Genomic DNA, 24963 nt, shown 5'->3' on the forward strand with positions numbered 1-24963 from the left:
GAGAGAGAGAGAGAGAGAGAGAGAGAGAGAGAGAGAGAGAGAGAGAGAGAGAGAGAGAGAGAATATGAATCCCTGGTGATAAGTTTGAGCAGACTGGACAGAACACAACCTAGAACAGGGCGCTGACTTTTCTATCAAAATTTAAAGCAGGAAATTGACTTAGAAAATACAAGAGGCTTAGTAATGAGATGAGATGCAGCTGCTTTTTTTGAGAGCTAGTCAGGACAGATGCTGGAAAGGAAGCAATCCCTATAGATAGTTCCTGGGAGCTCACCACTGGGACCCTGGAGTGGAGTGGTTTCATTTCATGGAAACCACTTAGAAGCCAAGCCTGCAGGGCGGTACGAATTCTCCTGAGCACATTAAAAAGGAGATACTAAGTCACTCAGCGAACAGAGGGGAAGAAAGCCAAGTCTGCGGTTCTAAAGAGGCCTCTTCAGTGGGCAGGAAATGAGTGTTCTAAAGGCTAGCCACTGCCCTTTCCAGCCCTATGAAGTACCCAGAGACGCCTGGCTCTGTTCGTGTTTGGGAAGGAAACTCTTGGGAGAGGCTGAGATGGGAAAGGCCGTGGTGTTCACAGTCAGCAATTCTATCCCCCGGCACCACAGGCAGCACAAGGGCCTGGGCATGGTTTCCATTCAGGCCTGGGGCAGGTGTGCAGGGCAGGGGACACCAGGGTCTGAGAAAACAGCCTTCAATGAAAACCCCTTTGCGAGCTCCATCTGCACAGTGATGTAGGAACAGGCAACTGTCAGAGGTTATCTGGACTCTGTAGACAGTGGGGTCTGGGAGATCCAGCAACGGGTGCCCCCTTAAGGACCAAGCAACAAGGCAGGGCTCTGTTTGGGAAGAGAAAGATGGTCTGCTCCATGATTTCATGCACTCTGGGTTGGTGCTATGCCTTCTATAGACTCCTCCTAAGGTCAGATTCTGGATCTATACCAGGTAGCTTGGTGCTAGGGGACTAAAATACCAAGCAGGTACCAGAAGTGTGCTGCAGCAGACCAGGAAGCAAGTGTCTGCACATTTGCATGAGGCTGATGAGTGAGCAATGCACAGAGGACAACGTGCAAATTACCAGGTAGAACAAGTCCCTTGGCCTCTTAACCATGAGGATAAAGCGCCCAGAGATGCCTTTGAATGATGGCCAAGAGTATTGTCTCCTTTCCCAATAGCTGAGGCCTTTCTTATCCAAAAGGCTTCTCTGCATGCTAGTGACAATTTAGTCCTTTCACTGTGTTTGAAAAATATCCCATTAAACATGTGAGCTTTCCTTGCACAACTGCTAGGCTAACATTTTGTTCACTTAATGAGTTTTTACAGATGTGCACATTATCCACAAATTTATCAATAGAATTTCCTCAAGTGTTTGGCAGGATACAACCTATTCTTCCTGATTGCTTTAGGACATTGAACAGCAGAAGAAGTGTGTAGCACTTTTGCAAAATAATTTCAGTCCTATTTTCTGAAGCTTGTTTCAAAGCATGGGTTCTATGAGCCTAGTTTTTTCTTTCCATCTTTGTATTCACAACTATTCATTTTCTTCTCTTTCTTTTCTGTTTAAAATTTGATATGAAGGCTCACTAATGCTGCCCAGGGGTACCCATGATCTCTTGATCCTCCAGCCTCAGCTTCCTGAGTGACTGGTGTTACGATTATAGACTACAGCACCAACATGGTTACTCTTATCTATAAGGCTTATACTTTCCTGCAGTCGTAGAGGTGTGTGCTTGAACATATGTGAATCTAGCATGTTCCAGCTCACAGAATACATGCTTTTGACTTACCAACTGGTTGATTGGGGGCTTGATGGCCAGTCACCAGGTCGAGTTCTCTTTAGCGCTTCCTTTCACTACCTGAAGACCCTTCCCACAAATCTCCTTCCACTTGGTCACTTTCTCTTTAAAAAGCATACTGAGGTTTGCTGGGTCATTGTTTTGTGATGCAGTACCCTGCCATTATCCTATGCCTAGAAGCTTCTGCCTACTCTGGACATGTCAACAACAACAAAATAAATAAATAAAAAATAAAAGACGGGAGGTCATTTAGAGGAGAGAACTGAGTTTCTCTGCATGATTAAGCCTCATCTTTATAAAACAGAGCTGACTTGTGATTAGCATTAAGCTGTCTTTCTACTTGTATATTCTGTGACTGCTAGTGATAGTCCAGCTTTCTGTTGACTTTGGGGAAGTGTGCACTGGGGAAAGAACTCAGAGTCTTGTGTGTGCCAGGCAAGCACTTTACCCTTAGCTCATCTTCTGGATGTTTAGATGGGACCACTTGTGCCGATCCAGCCTTCTATTTTTTTCCAAGGCTGTCTGGCTCATTCACAACTCTTTGTCCTCACTCCTACTCATGTACAAAGATAGAGAAAACTTCGTAGTTCTCCCTGGTCTGCCCATATGGGTAAAAGATATTCTGAATTCCAAATAACTGAGAACAGGGCTTCAAGGCACATGAAGCCCTTCGGATGTGACCCAGTTTCCTTCCCGTCTTTGTCGTCACACAGACATGTTTGCTAAGCAATTCCTAGAGACAAAACCGTGAGAGGCGAGATCTCAGAAACATCAGAACAGCAGTGTCGTCTTTCATTGAGCACCAGCGACTTCTTAACGCCATGGCCAGGATCAACAGAGGAGAAAATCCTGCACAGTTTTCCTGACTGGTGTTCTCTGTTTCTGACTGGCGTTCTCTGTTTCTGACAGGCATCACAGGCCATGCTAGACCACCTGAAGGGCAGATATACAGGACACTGGTCTATTCCATCATCATGGCAGTGGGGAGGAAGAGAGGGAAGCATGCATGGGATGAGGGGCCTGAGCAGCTTTGGGGGATCAATTTAGTGTCTCCAGAGGCAAAGCTGTTGGTTTTAGCAGTCTGTCTGGGGCTGCTGGAGAAGCACTGAAGTGTGGGAAAGTCGTCACTTGATGACTAATTTCCCCCAAAGTCTGGCATTCTTCAGGGAGGGTCAGTCTTCTGCCAGGCTCTCTGGTAGTCAAACCAAGCAGTCTCTTAGGGACTAGAATAAGGCTGGGCTCTGTAGAGCCTTGGGGATTCCATCTAAACTTGCCCTCGTTGGAAAGAGGAACCTCTCAGCCAGAAGGCAGCATGTTTGAACTGTGCTCACCAAGCCAATCAACGGAAGAACCCAACAGGAGCCTCCTGAGCAAGCTCAACTTCCTCTTCAAACAGAAAACCACCAAGAGAGCTTGCCCAGGTTTAGATCAGAGATACCACACAAACCAAGACCAGAGCAAGGTCTCCAAAGAGCAAAATGTCCTCTTTCCTGGACATTTACATGTCTCACCTTGTAAAACAACTTATCCAGGTCCCTTCCTGCATAAGACCCTAGGAAACATGAAGTTTTATAATTGCAAATGATCCGTGGACTCAGCTCTAGTTGAGAGCACTATAACCGTGGACTTTACATGGAATGGAATGTGTTATTTCCCCCTTTATCTGTGAAGGACACATTCTGAGATGCCCAAGTAGGTGGTTGAAGTCATAGAATTGTGACCTTTATGTATGCTTGACTTTTTCTACACTTGTGTATCCATGACAAAGTTTAATTTATAAATAGTCCTGGTAAAAGTGACAATAGGCAACTAACAATAAAATAATTTTAATAGCATACTCCAATAAAATTGCCTGCAGTTCTGCACTTGCACTTTAGGGCCATTACAAAGTAGGATGGCAATCATTTGAACACAAAACACTCTGACTCCATGACAACCAGTCAGATAGCTGAATAGCTACTAAGTGGCTGATGTGTGAGTCCCATATACAGGGTGGATATGCTGGACTCAGGTGGGACCAAGCCGGGTAGCACAAGAGTTCATTGTGCTGCTCAGAATAATGACAATTTAACAGTTCAGAAATGGTTCGTTTCTGGAATTTTCTGTTTTAATATTATTGGTTCATGACAGTGACAAATTGTGAAACAGGAAGCTACAGATGGTGAAGAGTTACTGTATTTTTCATTGAGCACCAGGAGGGAAAACGCTTGTTTAGAGTCAGGGCTGCCCCTTCTGTGACAGAAACCTCCTTGCGGGCCTCACAACTTAAAATAAACACACACTGTGTCAGAGGACATCTGTGAAAGTTATTACAGTGGCTTGGACCCCTGGAGCCTGAAAGTGTGACACCGGAGCCTGTATCTTCTGTTCTTCTCTCCATATATGGAAGAGTTAGCTCCTGACAACCAACCTCAGCCATCAGACAACGTCACCAATGCTTCTCCCACCACTGCCCCCTCCCCTGGGGTCATCAGCCTTCCGTCTGAATCTCCAATGGAAGATGTTCAAAGAGGGAGACTAACTTCCAGCCAGACCCACACTGAGCCATTTAAAATCCAAGCAGAGTAGAATAGGCACTCAGGTCATTTTCCAGTGGCCACGGTGGCTTTTCCCACCTCACATGTGGATTAAATTTTGGCTATTAAAGGGTCTCCGTGGATAAATAGGGTTCGTGTTTTTAGAACATGCCTCAAGAGAAGACTGACAGTCACTCCTGAGGTATTTGATCCAGTAGCTGAACAGAACACAGCTGGCAGGCAAGGATCAAGGGTCCTACCAAAATTGTGAGTGAGATTTCAGAACCTGTAAGCTGAGGGAGCACGAGGCGCCTCTGTGTGTTATCTGATGGCAAGCTTTCAGGGGACTTCCTTCTTGGGGTAGTAAGCCATGGAGGATGGCCAGCGTACAAAGGAGAGCTAGGTAGCCATGGCTGCTCTCCTGCTAAGCCATAGGTCATCTACACTTCACCTCTGTCAAAGGAGGTGGAGCTAAAGGTTTGAAACCTAAGTGTCATCAGCTTGACAAAGTTAGGAATTAAACCATGAAGTCTCTCTTTTCCTGATCTAGAGATAATGGATGTGCTACCCTTTTCAGATGAAGGGAGGTGGCAGCGAATTGCCAGTCAAACCACAGGTATATGGAGAATGATTCTACAGTACACTCTGTTGCTAAGCCAGGGTACTGATAGGCTGGGAGTATTCCATGCATTTTCAACTTCTGATGAGTCTGTAAGGCTGTGGCCCTATTATAAAAAGGGGTTCACCTGTAACTAATGGGGAAGGCTAATTGTGATTTCCAATGTGAAATCTCAGGCACTCATCTCATCCCTAATGGGACTCTGATATGCAGCTCCAGATAAGAGCTATGTGTAGCTGTGAGGTTCATGATGCCCTATTTCCTAATTTTTTCAAAAGAAACCAAGACACAACCCACAGATACAATACTCTAAGTTACACAAATGGAAACCATCCTGGTTTTGAGCATAATGAGAAGCAATAAAATGCATCCAAAAGCCACTCACAAACAACACTGGGCGCCACCATTTGCAGACTCTAGTAGAGAGGGAAGGGTTCAGTGGCGCCATGCCCTTCTGTACCATGCCCTCCCTGCAACTCGCCCATCTCTGAGGTCTGTTCAACATCTCCAAGAGCCCCTTGACCATCACTCCATCCTTCATATCAAGCAGGCCTCCACATAAATCTTCAAGGGGTCTAAACATAAAATAGCTATGTATCCCTTGTCCAGTTAGCAAGAGTCTCACCAGCCTAACAGCCCAGTGTTCAAGTCTGTCTAGTTCTGTCCCACCCAGATACCTGGAATTACTAGTTAAATTTAGTACGAATTTTAGCACAAATCTATTAGAAAGCTTCTTGATGTTTACGAATGTCATTAAATATTTTTCTTTCCTTTTATTCTTAAAATTAATTTATTCTTTGACAATTTTATGTATGTATATAATGCACTCTGGTCACACTCAGCCACCTCCTCTTACCCCTGCCAAAACACACTAACTCTCCCTCCTGCCACTAAGTCCCCATATGCCATTTTCACAGCTTTTTGTTTTACTTCATAACTCACCAGGTTTAACCACAGACACTCTCGTAGGCACAGCTGTGAAGCTAACCACTGTAGCAGAACTAATCCACCAGTAGCTACCGTTACTAAAGACAATGACTTCTTTTTCCAGTAGTCTATAACTGCTAATTGCTCCCCTGTGTGGGGCTCTGTCCCGAGTCCACCTACCAACGATGGCTGAATGTTTGAAGGCTCAGTATTGTGCAGACCCGGCGTAGGCAACTCCAGTTTGGAGTTCATAAACGGTCAGAATCTTGACATTCTCATAGGACAGCATTTCCATTTAGCAAAGCAAAAGTAGTATGTTTACCCCTAGTACCATGACCTTCCCAGCCATAGGCCTTTGAATAGAGGTCTTCAGTACCAGGCAGGAATTCTTTCTTGTGGAGGGGACCTCTGAATCAATCAGAAATCAGTTGGTTTACTCCATAATCATGCCGCTATTGTACCAATGGGCACATCTTGCCTAGAAAGTGTGTGTGTGTGTGTGTGTGTCTCTGTGTGTGTGTGTGTGTATCTTTAAAAGAATAAAAAATAAGAAAGCACCATAAATTATGCTAGAGATGAACCACATCTGACTTATTTTAGAACAAAATGCACAGCCTGTACTCGATATAAACCGGAAGGATTGGCTTGAATATTGCTGGCGTTAAAGGTTTCTCTGGTCATGACTGCTAAAAGAAGGCGCTGAGTACAGACTGTTTTGAGAAATGGTCCCTAGGCAACTCCAGGATGAGAATGAAGAAGTGAGGTATGAGAGAAAACGAGGGCAATCACTTGACCACTGTGGTAAACAAATAGCAGTCCTACTGAGGACCCCAGGAAGACCCCGTGGATGACACCTCAAAATGTCACATCCAAACTGGAAGAGCGGGGTTATTGATTTGTCAGCTCCGAAGAGCTAGTCCCAGAAGCCTTTGCTCTCTGCCCTGCCACATTAACTAAGTTAATGAGACAGGCTTACTCCTATATGAAACACAAAGTCCTAAGAGTTTGCAGAAGAAACCCTTGGTGGCATTAAATGCTATGTGCTTTAGGTCACTCAAGCTACTAAAACAAAATACGTTAGATTGGGTAATTTATGGGCAATAGGATTTTAATGCTTGGTTATAACTTATCCAGTTGGGCATGAACTCCTTTCTATGGAATGGGCAGCAAATCTGATCAGAAGTCAACTGGTTACCCCCATCACAGTTACTCCACTATTGTACCAACAGGCACGTGTTTATTTTATTGAATAACATTGGTTAGATAGATATGATGGCTAAGAGTCCAAGGTAAAAGTAAACTTAACATCTGATGAGCATTTGGGCTCAGCTTCATAGATGCTCACTTCTGATATTGGCCTCCCTGTGGAAGGTGGAAGGGGCATACAAGTTTCTTCGGGCGTCTTTCCTAAAATGCTAACCAATCCCACTCCTGGGAGGACTAACAACCCCCTAGCGCCCTCAACTTTCAGCACCACTGCCTTGAAGGTTAGCATTCAGACTACAACGCTCTGCAACAATGCCCTTGAATATCTGAATTGCACACTGAACTACTGAATACACATGAATATATATGTTGATGAACAAGATACTGGTGAAAGAGAGATTGCATCATTCACCAAAAAGATGATCTGCCCACAGGGAAACTGCGTGCAATGGGCAGTTTCTGAAAGCTAGCATAGAAGTCTGTCTTGCTGGATAATACCTGGATACAAGGGATGCCATGCAGAACAAATCATTTTCAACACAAAGCTGAGTTTGTATTGAAAGGACGAGGAGAGAGCTTCTTCAGCAGCAACGATTTATACAAAGTCAAAACAAAATGCAAAACAATAAAAAAAATTAAAAAAGCAGAGCCAAGAGAGGATAGTGGCGCTCTGAGTCCCCTCCGAGAATGGGGCGCCTTCCATGGACTAGAGCCGAGGTGAATGACTGCAGTAGTTTTCAACAGAGACCCTGCAGCGCGTAAGACAGAAAGCTGACCCTTCGTGAGCACGCAACCTTCTGAGTGCAGTAGCCAAAAACTTGTTTTTAAAAATGAGTAAAAACAAAGTACTACTAGACAAGGAAATACGTCTTATTCTTCCGGATCCACTCGGGAAATGTGTGTCTGAGAGGGTGAGCAGTTCCAGATATGATTCCACATGGGCTTGGGCCCAAACGTGTATGTGCTATCTTTCTGGTTCGGGAAATCCCAGGCCCAGAAGTTAAAGTGGCTCTTGATTGGGAACATCTGGAGTGTACTGGCAGGGAAACGAACACCCTCAGTTTGTGTTTCACCGGTATGCGAAAGATTCCATGAGCTCAGAGTCCTAAATCTAAAAACAGAAGGCAACAAATTACGGTTGGCAGAAAACTCAAATGCAAGAAACCTATCCTGAGAGGTATTAGAATTTGGAAATACAGACATGTAATATAAATAATAGTATAATTGTTTAAAGAATTATAAGTAGGAATTTCAGAATACGAGAGACTAAAAGTGCAATATCAATAAATCTCAGGGAAATTTGACAAAATTAAGCCCTTTAGCATGGGATATTTAATTGCTGGAAGAAAGAATAATAGCTAAGCTAAAATGGAGCTTTCAAAACAGCTGGATAGACGTTACCTTACTAAATGGGAGGTGTGCAGAAGCATGTTACTGGACATACATCATGGTGCAACAGAGAGATGGAGAATATGAGCTACTACGAAAGGAACTAAGGAAAAGGCAATTGCTGGGCAGAAGCTTGGTTTCTTTTCTAGAATACTGAAAGGTATGCATTTTCCAGTTCAGCACACACAGCAATTCCCACGTAGATTCACAAGAGGGATGCCGCAGCCTGCCGAAAGGAAACAAGTTACCTGACCATAAATTACAATTAGGCTGAGATCAGACTTATAAATAGTATTAGCAGCATCCCAGGAGAAGAAAGAAAAGAACCTCCAGCCTAGAATTGTATACACAGTTCAATGAGAGAATTAAAGATCTTTTGGACAAACAAAATCCAGAGTGCATCCCCAGCAGTGACCCTAGAAGTCAGTTCTGAGGGAAAGATGCATCGTGATAAATAAAACTTGACCAAATTAATCTGATTTTTGAGAAAATACCCAAGAATACTAGATTGCCTTGTTAAAGTTATCTATTTGTCTCCTAAAGAAATCTATCTAAGCTACCATTCTGCAGTGGGCAATATGTTTGGCAGAACACAAAAAGCTTCTTCTTTAAGATAAGAAAAAGCAAGGCAAAATGTCCATCATTGCTTCTATCCAACATCCCGCTGAAGGCCCCTACCAAAACAGTCAGATGAAATATGTTTATGGAATTGAGAGACAAACAGAGCATATAGAGATTTTATAATGTGCCTCCAATATGACTGTCCACATGGAAAAATCTAGCTCACAAATCACTGGAGTGAATGGGAGCTGAATTGATGGTCGCTCTGGAGACTGACGTATTATGCTTTTCTGGAGGCACCGAGCATGTGCCCCAAGGTAATTCCTTCTCAGCTGTAGAATATGTTGTTACGTGTACAGGCTACAGCTGATCCTTCTTCTCTTGATTGCACGTTTAGACTGCCCAAGCTGGTGTCCATATAAACTGCTGTGAACATCAATAATTTGTTTCTTTTTTTTAATTGTTGTTTTAGTTGAGACAGGGTCTTGTATGGTCCAGATGTGGCTGGAACTTTCCATGTAGCCCGGGCTTTCTTCAAACTCATGGTCCTTTGTCCTGTCTCTGTAGCCCATGCTTGGTGTGAACAAGCTATTTATGTCTGTTATATCAGAAAAGACTTCCTGACCCAGGGATTTGCTCTCTGTGTTTCTTTGCAGCAGAAGGTGGGACAAAGGTGTTTAGCTAGGATGACATAAGACTTGTCTGGTGATGTTCTACACATCCTAATAGCTTCTAAGTTATGCCCTGAGAACATATGAACAGATGGCAAAGGAAGGCTGAACAATATCCAAACGGTCACAGAAATGATGTTGAGGAAACAGCAGAAGTCGTCTGGCTTCTTGCAACTTAACTGTGAAGGCAAATCCATCTCCAACTCCTATCATGTGATTAACTGGGTAGGGTGTCCAAAAAGGTGGGGCTGCAGTCTGCAGTCGTTCAGTGGGGCAGAGTTCTCCTTGGTTTATCTGAGACTCAGCTTCCCAGGTTCTTTTCTGTGGAAGCTTTCTATCTTTCCATGTAATTCTTCATATGTATTTTTAGCAGAACCATTCTTTTAATCCTGTAAAGAGGAAAAGAACGAATAATGATAGAACTTGTTGGTTGGAGAGACAGAGAAATGAGTCTTCTACTTGGTAAGAATTTTGTTTTGCTGGCAGAGAAGCACAGCCTCCAGCAACTGTTCTTTTCCTCCTCCAGCACGGACTTGCAGGAGCTTGTAATCCTGTATACGTCCTGCCCCTGGGACCTTGTTCTCCATGCACTTTGCTACCCCAATGGTAAGATGCAATCAGCAAGGCTAGTTTCCCAGGGAAGCATCTTTCCTCCCTGGAAGGAAGACAGCTCTCTGACTGAGTCAGACATCTGGTGGATTCAGTCTGCCTTGTTTTTATTGAGGTAAGAGATGCAGGAAGAATTCATTTCCCCTGATTTCAGTTCATGGTATCCTGAGAGGAGTTCCCAGCGGACATCTTTAACTCCTCTGGAAAGTTGCATCGTAGCTGTAGGAAGCCTGGGAGTCTACACCTGGGAGATCCTGGGCTTTTATCGGCTATGTCTGCTGCTATGGTTTTCCTTGAATCCAGGGTTTCTTAAATCAGAGGCAGCCATGTTCACAAGCAGCGTCCTCACTGGGCCTCTGAGACATGCTAGCACAGAAAAGGAGCCTCTCACTATGAGTCATCCCCATCAACAGGAGAAGGTGTAAATTGATCTTTTTCCTCCTATGGGTCAGCAAGGGGATTGGAGACGGCAGTGGACAATTCATTGCTGGACATACAGAAAGAACAGAAAACACATCAGGCTTGACCCATGATAGAAGCATTTTGGAAACACAACAATTAACACTCAGGCTTTAGACCTCCTCAGAGTGAGGCCAAAAGCATGTCAGAGCCCTGAATACAGCCACAGAAAGATGGCTGCCTGCTACCACGGTCATGCTTCTTCTGTGCCCTGCAGTGTTAACAGCTGCCCTCCTGTGGCACCAGTGGCGTTTTAGAGGCAGCATTGTGCTTGGCTCTTCAAGAGCTAAATGGACATGGAAGCTTCCAAGCCTACCCTGGATAACAAGACTCCCTTGGGAGCCCACTTCTCTAGCAAGGGTTTCTTTTAAGTGGACCCTGCCTGTGGGAGCCTGCTGGAAGGCGGTTTTCAGATGCACTGCCACAGTGGAGAGTAGCTAGGCCGTTTCTAAGGCGAGTGAACACACACTTGCCTGATGACTCAGAAATCCCACTCTTGGGCATTTATTCCAGAGAAATGAAAACCATATAAAAACCAGTATGTGAGTGAATGATAGATTTATCGGTAGTAGACAAGTGGCCAAATATCTTGGCCTCCAGAACTCTTCTGGGAACTTTATGGACCCTGTGCAATGTAGATCACTGTCCTCTGCACATAACAGCCCTAGCCTTCGTCATCAGAGCAACTGCAACTAGCTGCAAGAAATCCTGAAGTCCAATCTTATCGACCTACTTTCGTAGTAGGAGAGGTTGAGGAGGAGCAGTAGAGCCTCACCTGATCTTCAAGCCATCACTCTCCTACACTTCCCTCCTAGTGGTCCATAATTCTGCTTACGTATATGTGATTTCATGGTCATGGGAGGTGACAGAGGACACAGTGTGGAAGACTAACTGAAGAAGATGGGGTCCATTCACGCTGCTATGAAGACATCATCATCTGTGCTGGAGTGAGACTTTTCGGTGATGTGGTTGCTTTGGGGGTCACCTAGGCTCCTATAAGGAACCCTGTAAACAAGGGTTGCATGCTTTGTATGTAAGCTCAATAAACTAATTAGTTCATCAAGCAGAGCTTGGATGAAATCACTCTGGTGGTATGTCAACGGGACCCTACCTTGACTAAGTTCACACGACAGTGAGTGTTTGTGGTGGCGGTTATCCACTGTCAACTTGACTGCATCTGGAGTGAACTGCAATTCAGAAATGGAGGGGACACCTGTGAGAAGCTTTTTGGGGGAATTGGGTTTTTTTTTTATGCTTGATTTGAAGTGGAAGAATCTACTTCTAGTGCAGTCCTTTGAGGTAGAAGACACACACCTTTGATATGGCTCCTGAGGCAGGAAGACACACCTTTAATCTGGACCACACACCTTTGATATGGCTCCTGAGGCAGGAAGACACACCTTTAATCTGGACCATACCTTCTGCTGGAAGGATATAGGAAAAGGAACCTTTTTCTCTTGTCCTGCTTGCCCTCGCCTTGCTGACACATCCATTCTCTCTGGCTTTGGAACCCACTTCTTTGGGATTCCAACACATACTGAAAACCAGCTGAGACATCTAGCTGGATTCTTGAACTTTCCGTTCACAGCCAGCCAATGCTGGATTTGCTGGACTGCCTCCTGTAAGTCATTCCAATAAATCCCTTTTATAAGAGAGAGAGAGAGAGAGAGAGAGAGAGAGAGAGAGAAAGAGGTGCATTCTATACGTTCTGTTACTCCAGCGAACCCTGACTGATACAGTATCCAAGCAGACACTACCTACCAGTTGCTGCTCTGGACTCAGAGGCCCTGACGAGCTGGGAAAGTAGCCAAGGACACTTGAGGACGACTTGGGCCTCTCCAGTTTGTCTCTGCCAGCCTCCAAGCCTCACACTGCCATTTGCCTGAAACCCCATGACTGCTTCATCTTCTCTGCACCGGGAAGTTCTTACAGATGCATCCCCTGCTGCATTACCCACCGCCCTCCCTTGAGTCTCATTATTTCTCTAATTCTGTCCTCTCCCTTCCTGGAGTGGCACGTTGGGCCTTTCCATAGCTGGTAAGACACTGCTAGAGAGCCGATGCTCAGGAAGTAGAAAGAGAATTTTTACAAGGATTTCACTTAGGCAGAGCTGCACCTTTCTTCGAAGAATTCTGGAAAGGCCGTCTGGGTAATTGCTGGGAACCCAGTGGTTTGTGTTTAGCTTGAGCTCCCAGACACTGAAACTAGAGGAAATACTGTTTCTCTTGAGACAAAAATCAGTGAAATTAACAGAGAGGGAGAAAGGAAGCTGGGTCTGGGTGGGACCATATGAAGCTCCTTAAATCTTCATAAATTCTACAAATCATAGCATATGGTTTGCAAAGAGACACATTAGAATCTATTCCAAGGTTAAATTTTGAACCTGCAGTGAACCATGTTCTATCTTGTATGCATGACTGTACACCAAGGAAATTAGCAAAAGCCCGTGTGACTTAAAACAGTGGCTTGCAGATGAAATAGGTAGCTGGATCACCTGGGGACTGCTAAAAATCTCAGTGCTGAGGCAGCATCCAGACACGGTGAGTCAGACTGGCTGAATAGGACTCAGACATAGGCATGCTTAACAATGATGCTCACTTGGTAGGTGCCATTGGTGGGAGAGAGCATTCTGAGCCAAAAATCATGCCCAATGCAGTCCTCTTTCGTTTCCTCTCATTAGGGAGTATGTCCTAGAATCCTCCAGTGGTGTGAAGCAATGGAAAATGCTGATCCTGTGTACACATGTTTCATTCCTACATGGATCCTAGTCACCTCAGCATGTGATTTCTTTTCTGTATGAAGATGGCTCATCTTTTCACATGAACTAATCTACAGCTTCTCTGTGGCATGTCTGAACTTTTAGCACTTCTGCTCTTGTGCTTTGAGGTCATTATTAAGTCAAATAAGGGTTACTTGAACAGACTACAGTCCTGAGACAGTAGTTTTTAGAACTAAGAGAGCTGCTAAGTGGTGGGTTGTGTAGCCAGTGTGGATACACCAAAGAGCCAATTCACCTCCCAAAAGGAATGCTTTGAGATTCCACCGCAGAACTCATGATGGCACCAATTTGAAAATACCTATTGTTCACTTTGGACGTTTTTCATTCAATAATTTTGAACAGTAATTAACCATAAGTGACAACCAATGAAATCAACACTACAGGGAAGGAGAGACCACTATATTATAACCATTCCCTCGCCTGCTGGGAGAAGTCCAACTTCAGTTACTTTGAGGAAGTAGGTTCTAAGGCCAAAAGAGCTGTATGTATTCCTCCCCCTTTTCTGTCATTAAAAGGCTATTACTAATGAATTTCATTTCATTTTACAAATGAAAGGACACTAGCAAAGTTTCCAGAATTTTCTACTAACCCAAACACACCTTGACACTCAAAAGCACACTGACCAGCATTACCAAACAGCCTGGACAGCATTGGAGTCCTTAAGCCCTCGATTCACTTACAGCACACTCTGATGATGCTAATGCTGTTTTTATTACATTTGATGCCAAGACTCTTATCTAAGCATCTCCAGATCTCAGTTGAAAACACAAGCAACTGCATTGGATGTACAACTTTGAATGAGTAAATTCCCTATGAGACACTGGGAGAAGAGACTTGAATGGGAATAGAACTATTATTTGAAAGTGAGCCACTGGGGCCCTGCTGTGCTAGTCTCTAATAATGAGATTGGACAAGGGGGAAAAAGAAGAGATCGGGAAAACACAGCTAGATGCGTCCACCCACACTATACTTACTTTATATACTATAGTGAATTGAAGAGGGGAAAAAAAAGGGGAGTGCAGACAAGACAGTAACTTTACCAACAGAAAAGATGAAAGTTGACTTTGAGTCACTGTGGAGGCATCATCGCCACTGATGGACCTACAATGACCCTCAAATGATACCTTGTGAACTGATACAAGAGGATTAACCCCAGGATCAAAACCACCACACAAGAAAGGAAACTTTCAACACACACTAGATTCTAATCATAAACAGAAACACAAGCTTGCAGAATTGGTCACCAGCCAGCCTGGAGGACAAAGTATATCTAAACAAGGTCTGTTATTATCTGGGGAAATAAAACTCAAAGGTGCAGAGGAAAGTTTGCTACATCTCTCTTTGGACTACTGGCTGTTCAAGCAGACCCAGAAACTCCATCTCAAGCACCAAAGCCAATATTCCCATTGTTCTCAAGAAAAGTTAATTCACTCAAACCTTCCCGGATAGACAAACTGGCAATAGAGATAGCGACCAGGGGCCTCACAACCAGGCCTCTCTTGAAATCACTAGCATCTGTTGAAGTCAAGGCTGGGAATAGAACTCCATTGTGTAACACTTTCTGCTCTCGTCAAATTGGTTGGCTTTCTTGTTTTTCCATTTACATATCTAACCAACTGATATTCTTGATCATGCCCACCAACATAGACAATGGCTCTTTGGATACGAATAAATAAAATACAGTTCCTAACCCGTCAGAGCTTATACCCTGGAAGCCAGTGTGTCCAACCTTTGGATATTGCAACAAAATTCAGGTTTGAGAATGGCGCAGTTGATGAAGATCTTCTCCCAGTTAGTGGGTTGCCTTTTTGTCTTAGTGACAGTGTCCTTTGCTTTACAGAAGCTTCTCAGTCTCAGGAGGTCCCATTTATTCAATGAGGCCCTTAAAGTCTGTGCTGCTGGGGTTATACCTAGGAAGCGATCTCCTGTGCCCACCTGTTGTAGAGTACTTCCCACTTTCTCTTCTATCAGGTTCAATGTGTTCGGACTGATATTGAGGTCCTTAATTCATTTGGACTTGAGTTTTGTGCATGGTGATAGATATGGGTCTATTTTCATTCTTCTACAGATTGACATCCAGCTTTGCCAGCACAATTTGTTGAAGATGCTCTCTTTTTTCCATTGTATACTTTTAGCTCCTTTATCGAAAATCAGGTGTTCATAGGTTTGTGGGTTAAAGTCAGGGTCTTCTAATCGATTCCATTGGTCGACTTCTCTGTTTTTATGCCAATACCAAGCTGTTTTCAATACTGTAGCTCTGTAATAGAGTTTGAAGTCAGGGATGGTAATGCCTCCAGACAATCCTTTATTGTATAAGATTGTTTTGGCTATCCTGGGTTTTTTGTTTTTCCATATGAAGTTGATTATTGTCTTCTCCAGATCTGTGAAGAATTTTGATGGGATCTTGATGGGGATTGCATTGAATCTATAAATTGCCTTTGGTAGTTTGGATGCTCAACTTACTAAACCTGGATGGAGGTGGGCGGTCCTTGGACTTCCCACAGGTCAGGGAACCCTGATTACTCTTCAAGCTGATGAGGGAGAGGGACTTGATGGGGGAGGGGGAGGGAAATGGGAGGCGGTGGCAAGGAGGAGGCAGAAATCCTTAATAAATAAATAAATTTTAAAAAAAAAGAGAGAATGGCGCAGTTGAGTTACAAAAAAAAAAAAAATCACCAAAAACTCCCATAGTGCTTAAATAAGTATTTACTGCGCCACTTCCATAGCTATCAATCCTGGGCCAAGAGGAAGAGCAATAGAGCCTTAGCTTCTATACTGATTAAGGATGATAAAGGTCTGAGGAAGATGCATACAGCAGGCTGTGGGAAATCAGAGGAAGGACAAAGTAGGGACCCTGAGGGCATCCTGGAGAGGTGTGGCTGAGCCAGGTATGAAGATGTAGACCACGGGAGAGAGATAATCGAAGTTTTCCTATGTAGGTTATAAACCTTTCACAAGTTTATTTATTGGAAATTAGCCAAGCACATTAGCATCCTTGGCCTTCACATTAGCATTCTCCTGGGCCAGCCTGTTTTCTGCTAACGGTGCAGGCAGGAAGCAAAACCAGATCTTAAGGTAAGGTGAGCACGAGCAGGAAGATTCAATCCATTAGGGGGAAAGTTGGTGTTTAGGGCCTCAGAGTGCAGTCAAATAGAAGCCCTGGAGAGGGCATGTTGGGGAAAAGGAAAAAGAGGCAAAGAAAGGAAGATCAAAGGGGGCAGGGAGCAAAGTAGGATAAAGAAAGGAAGGGAGAAGAGGAGGAAGGGAGTGAGCAATTGCCTTCCCAGAGCAGGTAACACAGAATTGAAGCTGGCTGTAGACACAGCATGAGGAAAGGAGATGGAGGCGAGGTAGAAGGGTGCTACCCTTCTCATGATGACATTTTTTTCCCCAAGACATAGTTTCTTTGTGACTTTTTAACAAGAATTCCTTCCCAGTGAGAGAAAATTGGCCACTTTCCAACAGGGTTTAAAATCCAAGCAATAGAACTAGAGGTAAGGGCTGGTCATACCAACATACACACACACACACACACACACACACACACACACACACACACAAAACCTAGGGAATCACCTTGGGGAAAAGTCTCTATTCAGGGATAATCTAGATTAGGCTAGCCTGTGGCCATGTCTGTAAGAGATTGCCTTAGTTTCTGTGTTGACTAAATTTACGTCAGTTTGACACAAGTTAGAGTCACTGGAGATGAAGGGAGACTTAATTGAGAAAATGTCCCAATAAGATCAGTCTATAGGCAGGCACAGACCATTTTTTAAATTAGTGATTGATGGGAGAGGGTCCAGCCCATTGCGAGTGAGGCTGAGGTTTCATAAGAAAGCAGGTTGAGTAAACACCATGGGGAGCAAGTCAGTAGGCAGCACCCCTGCATGGACTCTGCATCAGCGCCTGCCTCCAGGTTCTTGCTCTGTTTGAGTCCTGGTTCTGACTTCCTTTGACGATGAACAGTGATGTGGAAGTGTCAGCAGAGTAAACTTTCCTCCCCGAGTTGCTCTGGTCATGGTGTTTTGTCACAGCCATAGTAGCCCTAACTGAGACAGTTGTCAATTGACCCATCCCACTGTGGGTGGCACAGTTTTGGGAGCCAAACCCTGAATTATATCAGAGTTAAGAAAGCCAGTTTTCCAGGAAGTAAGCAAGTGAGGATCCACTTTGTTCTTTCTGCTCTTGGCTGTGGATGAGCTGTGACAAGCTGCTGAGTCTCTGCCTTGACTTCCCCTCAGTAATGGACTGGAATCTGGAAAGGAAAGCCAAATGAACCCCTTTTCTCTCCTGCATTGCTTTCGGTCAGAGTCTTTACCACAGCGTCAGGATGAAACTAGCACACTGGAAACCTTTGAGTGAGTTCTGAGGACTTGAGCTACCCAGCAGGAAACACAGAGGCTTCAGGAAGGTCACGGAATCCAAGACCTGATGACACACATCCACTGGATTGCCTGAGACAGAGCCAACTAGAAGCTCAAAGGGATACCTCCCTACCGCCATCCTCAGCTAAGAACTGCATCTCCAGAGGCGTTCTTACTTCTTCCCACCAATTCCAGTTGAAAACCCATCTCTCCCGAACACACACTAGCCAGGAAGTATCAAGGATGTCAGCTTCTGGGCCATGACCCCAGAAAGTACCAAGGCAAGGATGTTGGCTTCTGGGTCACCACCTCAGAAAGTACCAAGGCAAGGATGTTGGCTTCTGGACCATCACCTAGTCAATTCAGCTCAGGAGATTCCGGGCAACTAAGAGAGTATTACGGGATGAGAAAGGCTCATCGAGACCTTGTTATCTCTAAGCCCCACTGGTTTCTGCAACTCCGTTTCACAAACATGCCAGAATGAAGACAAGATACCATAGTCATTTGTAGTTCAGTCATAGAATGAAGAATATGATATCGTTGGTTTTCATGAGTCAGATAGATGCTGTGTGGGCCATCCACTGGAGCATGGAAAACCTACCAATGCAGTGTCCCTGCAGAACGAAGCTTTCCTGGTTGAGAGCAGTCTAGGTTTTGGGGTGGAAAATACTAAGAATTGGATCTGCACCAAGGTCTATGATCTCTTCAGCCACTGGCTTTTGACAAGGAATACAGGACCAAGCCTGAAATTCTTCCCAGTGAACCAGCCTTCAAATCCAATCAGAAAGTGGTTAGTTCCCCCATTACAGTCACGTCGCTATTATCCCAGTAAGCACATCTTCCCTGGCAGGTCAGTATTGCAGTGTGGATTCCAGCACTAGGTAAGATACCAATGTCTTTTCTCTCTATCGGCCTCTCTGGTACTCCTCTCCAGGACTACGAAAGCTAGCTAAACACCAGGAAGGGTGTTTCCTGGTCAGTTTGGGGCTGATTTCTCTGTGTTTTGCAGCAAGTGTGTGATGTCAGCAGCAGTTGGGGTCCTACCAGGTGGATAAGATGGATAACCAAGGGCAACGGTCTGTGCTGTCTGGGAGGCCTCTGCGGTTTCCCTGATCAACAATTTCTAAGGAGGTTTTTCCATACCTTACACTGAAGTCCTACACTTCTCTGGAGGAGCATTGTCCACCAGGGCAGGGTAGTTCTGCTTGAACTTGCAGTGTTAAGTTGAACTTGGAAATTATCTTCCTAACTAGTGGTTTCTATGGGGCTTCTTCATACATCCTTAGCTTTGTTTGGGGGTTGTTGTTGTTGTTGTTTTGGTTTTGTCTTGTTTTCTGCTTTGTTTTGGTTAACCCACCTATTCTCCCTCCTCTTTCTCACCACCTCCTCCAAATCTGTTTAATGTCTTAACCCTCAGCGTTCCCTCTCTTCTTTCTTTGCATATGTGTTCCACTCTGTGTCCACTTAATCTTTTTAAGTTGGGTTGTGAGGTAGTAGGCTTCAACATGGCTTTTCACACCCCCTTCTTTTCACCCCGGTTTCCCCCGTGCTACCTGCTTATGTCTTCCTGCCCCTAGGACTCCACCTCACGCCCTCCGCCTCACCTATAATCACCTATTCCCACTCTCTTAACTTGCCCCGCAAAGGTCCCTTTCCAGAAGAAAGTAACTCTTTTAGTCAGTGCTGCTTCACTAGGGGTAAGTTAGTACCTTGTGGGGTGGGGTGGGAGCGGGGTTCAGCAGTTTCTGTCACATTGTGAATTGTCACAGGGATGCTTTATCACATGGAGAGCAACTAAAGATGCTGACTGCCATCCTGTGGTACACAAAAGATTATGTAAGACTAAATGTCAATAATCATGAGGCTAAGCTTTAAGGTTGTCAATGGCATTATTCCAAATAACCTTCAATATCCCTTCTTCCAATAGGTCCTAGTATCAGATGACATGGCACCCCCAGTTCTGAGAACCCATGTGTGGTAGAGGAAAGGCAGGGTATGCAATATACGCAACACAGAGCACACTCCGTGCCCAAATGTTTCCATAAGAATGTACTGAAGGAAGTGACGTCACCTTTTCCTAGAGGTCTGGAGACTGCATACTTATATCCAAAGACACCACTCTTGCATATAAACTTGAGAAAATTGCCAGGGATGCTCAGAAAATCCCTAAGTTCTTTTAAAATAATCTTTGTTTCCCTATACATTTCCATAGAGAGAGGAGACAAGCCACCTGCTGATCCCTTTGTGACTTTGTGTCTTATTAAAATTATTTTTCTCATACTAGGAAAAGGCTTTATTTTTTTCTCCTCCTTTCAGTTATCCTATGCATATCTTTAAAATATTGATAAGCTCCCCCTGGAATTCTGTAACTGTGAACTGAACAATACATATGCCTTTTTTTTTTCATTTTGCCTTGGATGGCGATTTAAATTAACGCACAATTTCAGGGTGCGCTTTCCTAAACGTCTGTTGTTTAAGCGGCCTCTGTTGTCTCGCATGCTGAATGTGAAGTGTGTAGCCGGAGCAATGGGTTCTTCCCTCCCCACCATTTTCCAATCTGAAAAAAAGTCCTGAGACAGCACGAAAATGTTGAGGAAGAAGTCATGTGAGCATGAGAAAAGAGGGGCATTTTCCCCTCAGAGAATTAGAGAGCAAACCAAAAAAGAGTTGGATGAGAGAGTGCCTGTGTTAGCTCTGCCAGGCTGGAACCGCGTAGGGGCCAATTCCACCACAAGCCTCAAGGACAAGCATGCATTTCTCAGGTCAGTGTGTGGATGGTAGCAGTACTGTCTGCATCATCACCCAGAAACTCACAGTGGAAGCAGGTATGAGGTTGGATTACCCAACGCCATGTACCTGCACAGAAAATATCCCAGGCAACGCTAAGAATGAAATTAACATACATTTCCTCGGACTGACTTATTGAGTACAATGCACAACACTTACTGAGCAGCAATGTGGGTTTGCTTGTACTTCTATTAACGCTGAGTTTACATCTTGACTCGGGCGCTTTCTATGTCGGGATCTAGTTAAGTGGATAGACCATCTCTCGGTCTATATGCTGCAAGCTGTGCAAGGAAGAAAGCCACACCTACTTCCCAGATTGTTCCTTATTCTACCAGTCTGGATCCTATAGAGGAAGTAATAACCAATCAATTAAATAATGTAATATAAATAATTTAATGTAGGTAATTCACTAATTGAATTGAAAAATTAGACAGACCGAAACAGCAAAATGAGGGTGAAGACGAGTTGCCTCCTTGAAGACTGGAAAAGCAAAGGGCAAAAGCTAGAGGGATGGAAACTTGAGCGCTCAGACCTTGTCGTCTAAGGAGGGGGAAAGGGTAACCCGTTCTGAGACACCATTTTCCAGGGGTCTGGGAACACACAGGGCTGAGCCTGGCTGGCTTAGGAAGGTGCCAGAGAAGCATATATTGGAACCAAGCACCACTGAAACCTGATGAACAGCAAGGCCAGCCCCTGGCTGCAGCCTCCATTTCACTCTGGTGCCCTGACAGCACACAACAAACAGAGGGGTGATGGCAGAGGGGTAGCCTCACAAGGCAAAGTACAAAGGCTGGATCTGGAGCTGGGGTGTGGAGAACTGAAGAGATGACCCATACTCCTTCACACTATGTGCATCTGTGGGGTACCTATCTACCGGATGAGTGGAGTCATGGAGAGACTGGAAACATAGACTGAAAATTCCTAAAATGTTCTCAGCTCAAGGTGGCTCTCCTCCCTTAGGCCCAGTGAGAAGCGGAGTGGGAAAGGAAGTGAAAAATAGTTCCTGCCTTACAGGGGTCAAGTTTAGATTAGGGGCTGTAGGGTCGAGACACAGAGCAAATCACCAAGTTGAGTTCCTATTGTACAGTTGCCATAGCCTCACATTCAGCCAAAACCAGATCTAATGCATTTAAATATGAGTACACTGAGCGTGTACAGAGTACTTCCTGTGCTTCTGGAGCAGAGCAGGAGAGCAATGAGTCACACCGCCTTTGCCTTGTGCCACATGATTGCATCACACTTACGACTATTGTAAGTCCCCTAGGAATGATTTAAAATATCTGGGGGGCGCGGAAGACATGACTCATCAGTTAGAGAGGTTTGCACAGAACCTGCATTTGATTTCCAGTACCCACATGCCAGCTCACAACTGCCTCAAAACTCCAGTTCCAGAGGATCCAACTCCTTCTTCTACCCTCCACGGGTACCTATGTGGTATACATACATACATGGAGGCACTCACACACACTTTAAAAAACAATGAATATATTTGCAGAAGGGTTCCATAGGTTCCATGAAAATATGATATCTTGCATCAAAAATTTAGCGTCTATCGATTTTGGTATCCATAGACTCTGGGGGGGAAGGGCAATCCTGGAATAGATATTGAAGGATGACTAGATATATTTATACAGTTTAAAGAGTTTTTCAGGCACAACAGGGTTTATGAATTCAGAGAAGCAAAAGACAATTTTCAAGACAATGAGGAAGCCTTCACAAAAGGTGAGAATTAGCAAGATGCTTTTGAAATGAGCAAAAGTATACAAGCAAATCAGAGGGCTGGAGATTTGTACTATATATGCTCGTGTGTGTGTGTGTGTGTGTGTGTGTGTGTGTGTGTGTGTGTGTTGCCACCTGGCCTCAAGTCCACAAAAATGGACTCGGGATGTAAAGCACAGCTTGGGTTGAGGAGCAGTAGGCTCTTTTTGCTCCTTATTCTGGTTCATAAAGAGCTGTTTAAATAAGCAAAAGTTATATGTAAAATACAGTATCTTTAGCTCCTGACTGTTTAGCATAATGCCTTGCACAGAGCAGAACATTAAGAGGAGATGTTCTGTTGGATGGGATGGGATGGCCTAAGATAAAGCAGAATTGTAAAGGTACATCTTAACTGAGTACCTACCTACATCTCCTTCTGTCCGCAAGATGAGTGTCAGGGACTGAAAGAACTTAAGCAATGATGAAAAATGTAAGTAATCAACTTGTCATCCGTGGACTGATGCATGTCATCAGAGTGAACGTGACAGTGACTATGGACAGGCTGGGAGGAGCTGCTGAAATGTTACAGGCATTTTTAAGTGCGGGTTCTTCAGTGAGTACTGTGAAAATCGTTAGTGCAGATTCGCCGATGAGTTTGCAGTGAGCTCATGACTAATCTCTTGGTGTCCTCTTTGGCAGATCCCTTACAGGATTTTGGCCTTTCCATTGACCAGTGTGCCAGGCACATCCAACCATCCCTCAACATTAGATTTGGCATCATTCTGAGTAAGTAGACGTGATTACCTCAACATGAAGCCTAACAGAGCCTCCTCCCCTGCACACACAGTGACTGACGTTGATAGCACGGCAGACTGCACCATTATCCCACCTTCATCTCTCACATCCCCTCTCTAGTTAATACTCAGATTCATCGAATGCTGTGCTGTGGTATTAAAGAGACCCTGGGTGCTCATTTCAACACTGTCAATCCCTGGTCACCGTAAACAGCAAAGAAGCAATTGTCTTGTCCACAGACAAAAGGTTCGCGTATTATACCCAGACCTGCTCCACCCCATAGCAGCATGATTTGTCACTCGCATTATTTTGCTTCCCAAACAATAATGGAAATTCTTACAATTTGGCAAAAAAAAAAAAAATTAAAAGTGGGATCTTTCTTCCTACCCTAGACTGTGAGACCACAAACTTCCTGGTCCTTGCTTGGTTGGCCATGCCATTGGAGTAAGCCAGTATGTTTGCCGATTCCTAAAGTATCTCCACTTTTATAAGACCAGTTTTCACAAAACAGAGCAGAAGCATTCAGTAACCAAGAATCTAGGATTCTTCTCAAAGACCAAGAACTCTCATGTGACTGAATCTTTCTAGAACTCTATACAATATGTGGTCTCAAAGCATCTGGAGAAATGCTATGGGCAGGGAATCCAAGAGGGGGAAAATGAGTAAAAGACAAAAGAAATGAATAGGAAAAGGGACCAGAGAGAAATGAAAGCTGCCAACAGAGCTTCCTGAAATTCTGTAGGAAGCCAGGAGCAGTATCTACCAGGCAACAGTAGTGGGAATATGCAGACCCAACCATGCCCTGCTACCATGGAAGGTAATGACACTATGGAACTAAGGAACTCTAAAAGCCAGACTTGTAGACGTTCCATTGATGGGCAGAGCACTGAGCGTCAGTAAGGGAGTGTAGCCAGTGAGCCACCTTACTCAAAACAGGTAAAGCTTAAAGTTGAAATGCTGCTCTGTCAAGAAGAGATGTGCCCTGCATCCCTCGCTTGCATCAGGCTCATTTAGACAGTGCTGTTGAGCCTTGAGCAACCTTGCAGAGCAGACAAACAGTACTGAAGTTGTGCTTGTCTATAGGAGAGGACATCAGCAAGCTGTTTCTGGACATAGCTCTTGTCTCGGGAGGCTCCTCTTTTCTGAACTTCTCCTATCCCATCTGTGAGGAGGATCTGCCCAAGTTCTCTTTCTGCGGAAGAAGAAAAGGAGGTAAGCCACCTGCTTTGCTGACTGCTTGTTCCTGACACCAGGGTTTGGGTGGACAGAGCTCTGGCTCTCCCTGCTCACCTTTGGGCAACCCACTCCCCACCCATCAGCAGCCATTGCATACAAATACCAGGTAATTCTGCTCAGAGGGCCTCCCTTAGCCAGATGTGAGCATTGATAGAAAAGGTGCATGGGAGATAGTTCCAATGGAGGCTTTTCCTGCATATATAACAGCATCTTACTCAAATGGTTGGCAGCAGAAAGGGCCACTAGTTTCCAAAAACCCACAAGGGGTTGGCATATTTCCAGGTTTCCTCTTCTTCTTTGACTATCATTGTTATATACATGTTTGTATGGGCATGTGTGTATGCTTGAATAAATATAAATATGACCTGCAAAGTCCATTAGTTAGTGGTGTGTATATGGTTTATTAAGGTTCATTACTCTTCAGTAAAGAGGCTCATCCCTGGGAAAGGCTAATTCTCCTTCTCCCAGTGGTCATTAGTTGCCTATAATTCTTTATTTCGGGGTGGGACCCCATGAAATTTCCCCCTTCTATGTTAGCATGTTTTTTTTTT

General features: G+C 44.4%; 1 protein-coding gene across 1 annotated transcript in view; it reads left to right on the forward strand.

The window, feature by feature from the left end:
• The window catches only part of Ly86 (lymphocyte antigen 86), a 65183-nt gene that overhangs the window by 5810 nt on the left and 34410 nt on the right, over nt 1-24963 (forward strand). Inside the window, exons 2-3 of the mRNA XM_005355049.3 lie at nt 23081-23167; nt 24260-24388. Coding sequence (XP_005355106.1) covers nt 23081-23167; nt 24260-24388 — 216 coding nt within the window. The remainder of the gene's footprint in view (nt 1-23080; nt 23168-24259; nt 24389-24963) is intronic.

Source organism: Microtus ochrogaster, chromosome 16 (assembly GCF_000317375.1).
Source record: "Microtus ochrogaster isolate Prairie Vole_2 chromosome 16, MicOch1.0, whole genome shotgun sequence".
Lineage (NCBI taxonomy): Eukaryota > Metazoa > Chordata > Mammalia > Rodentia > Cricetidae > Microtus > Microtus ochrogaster.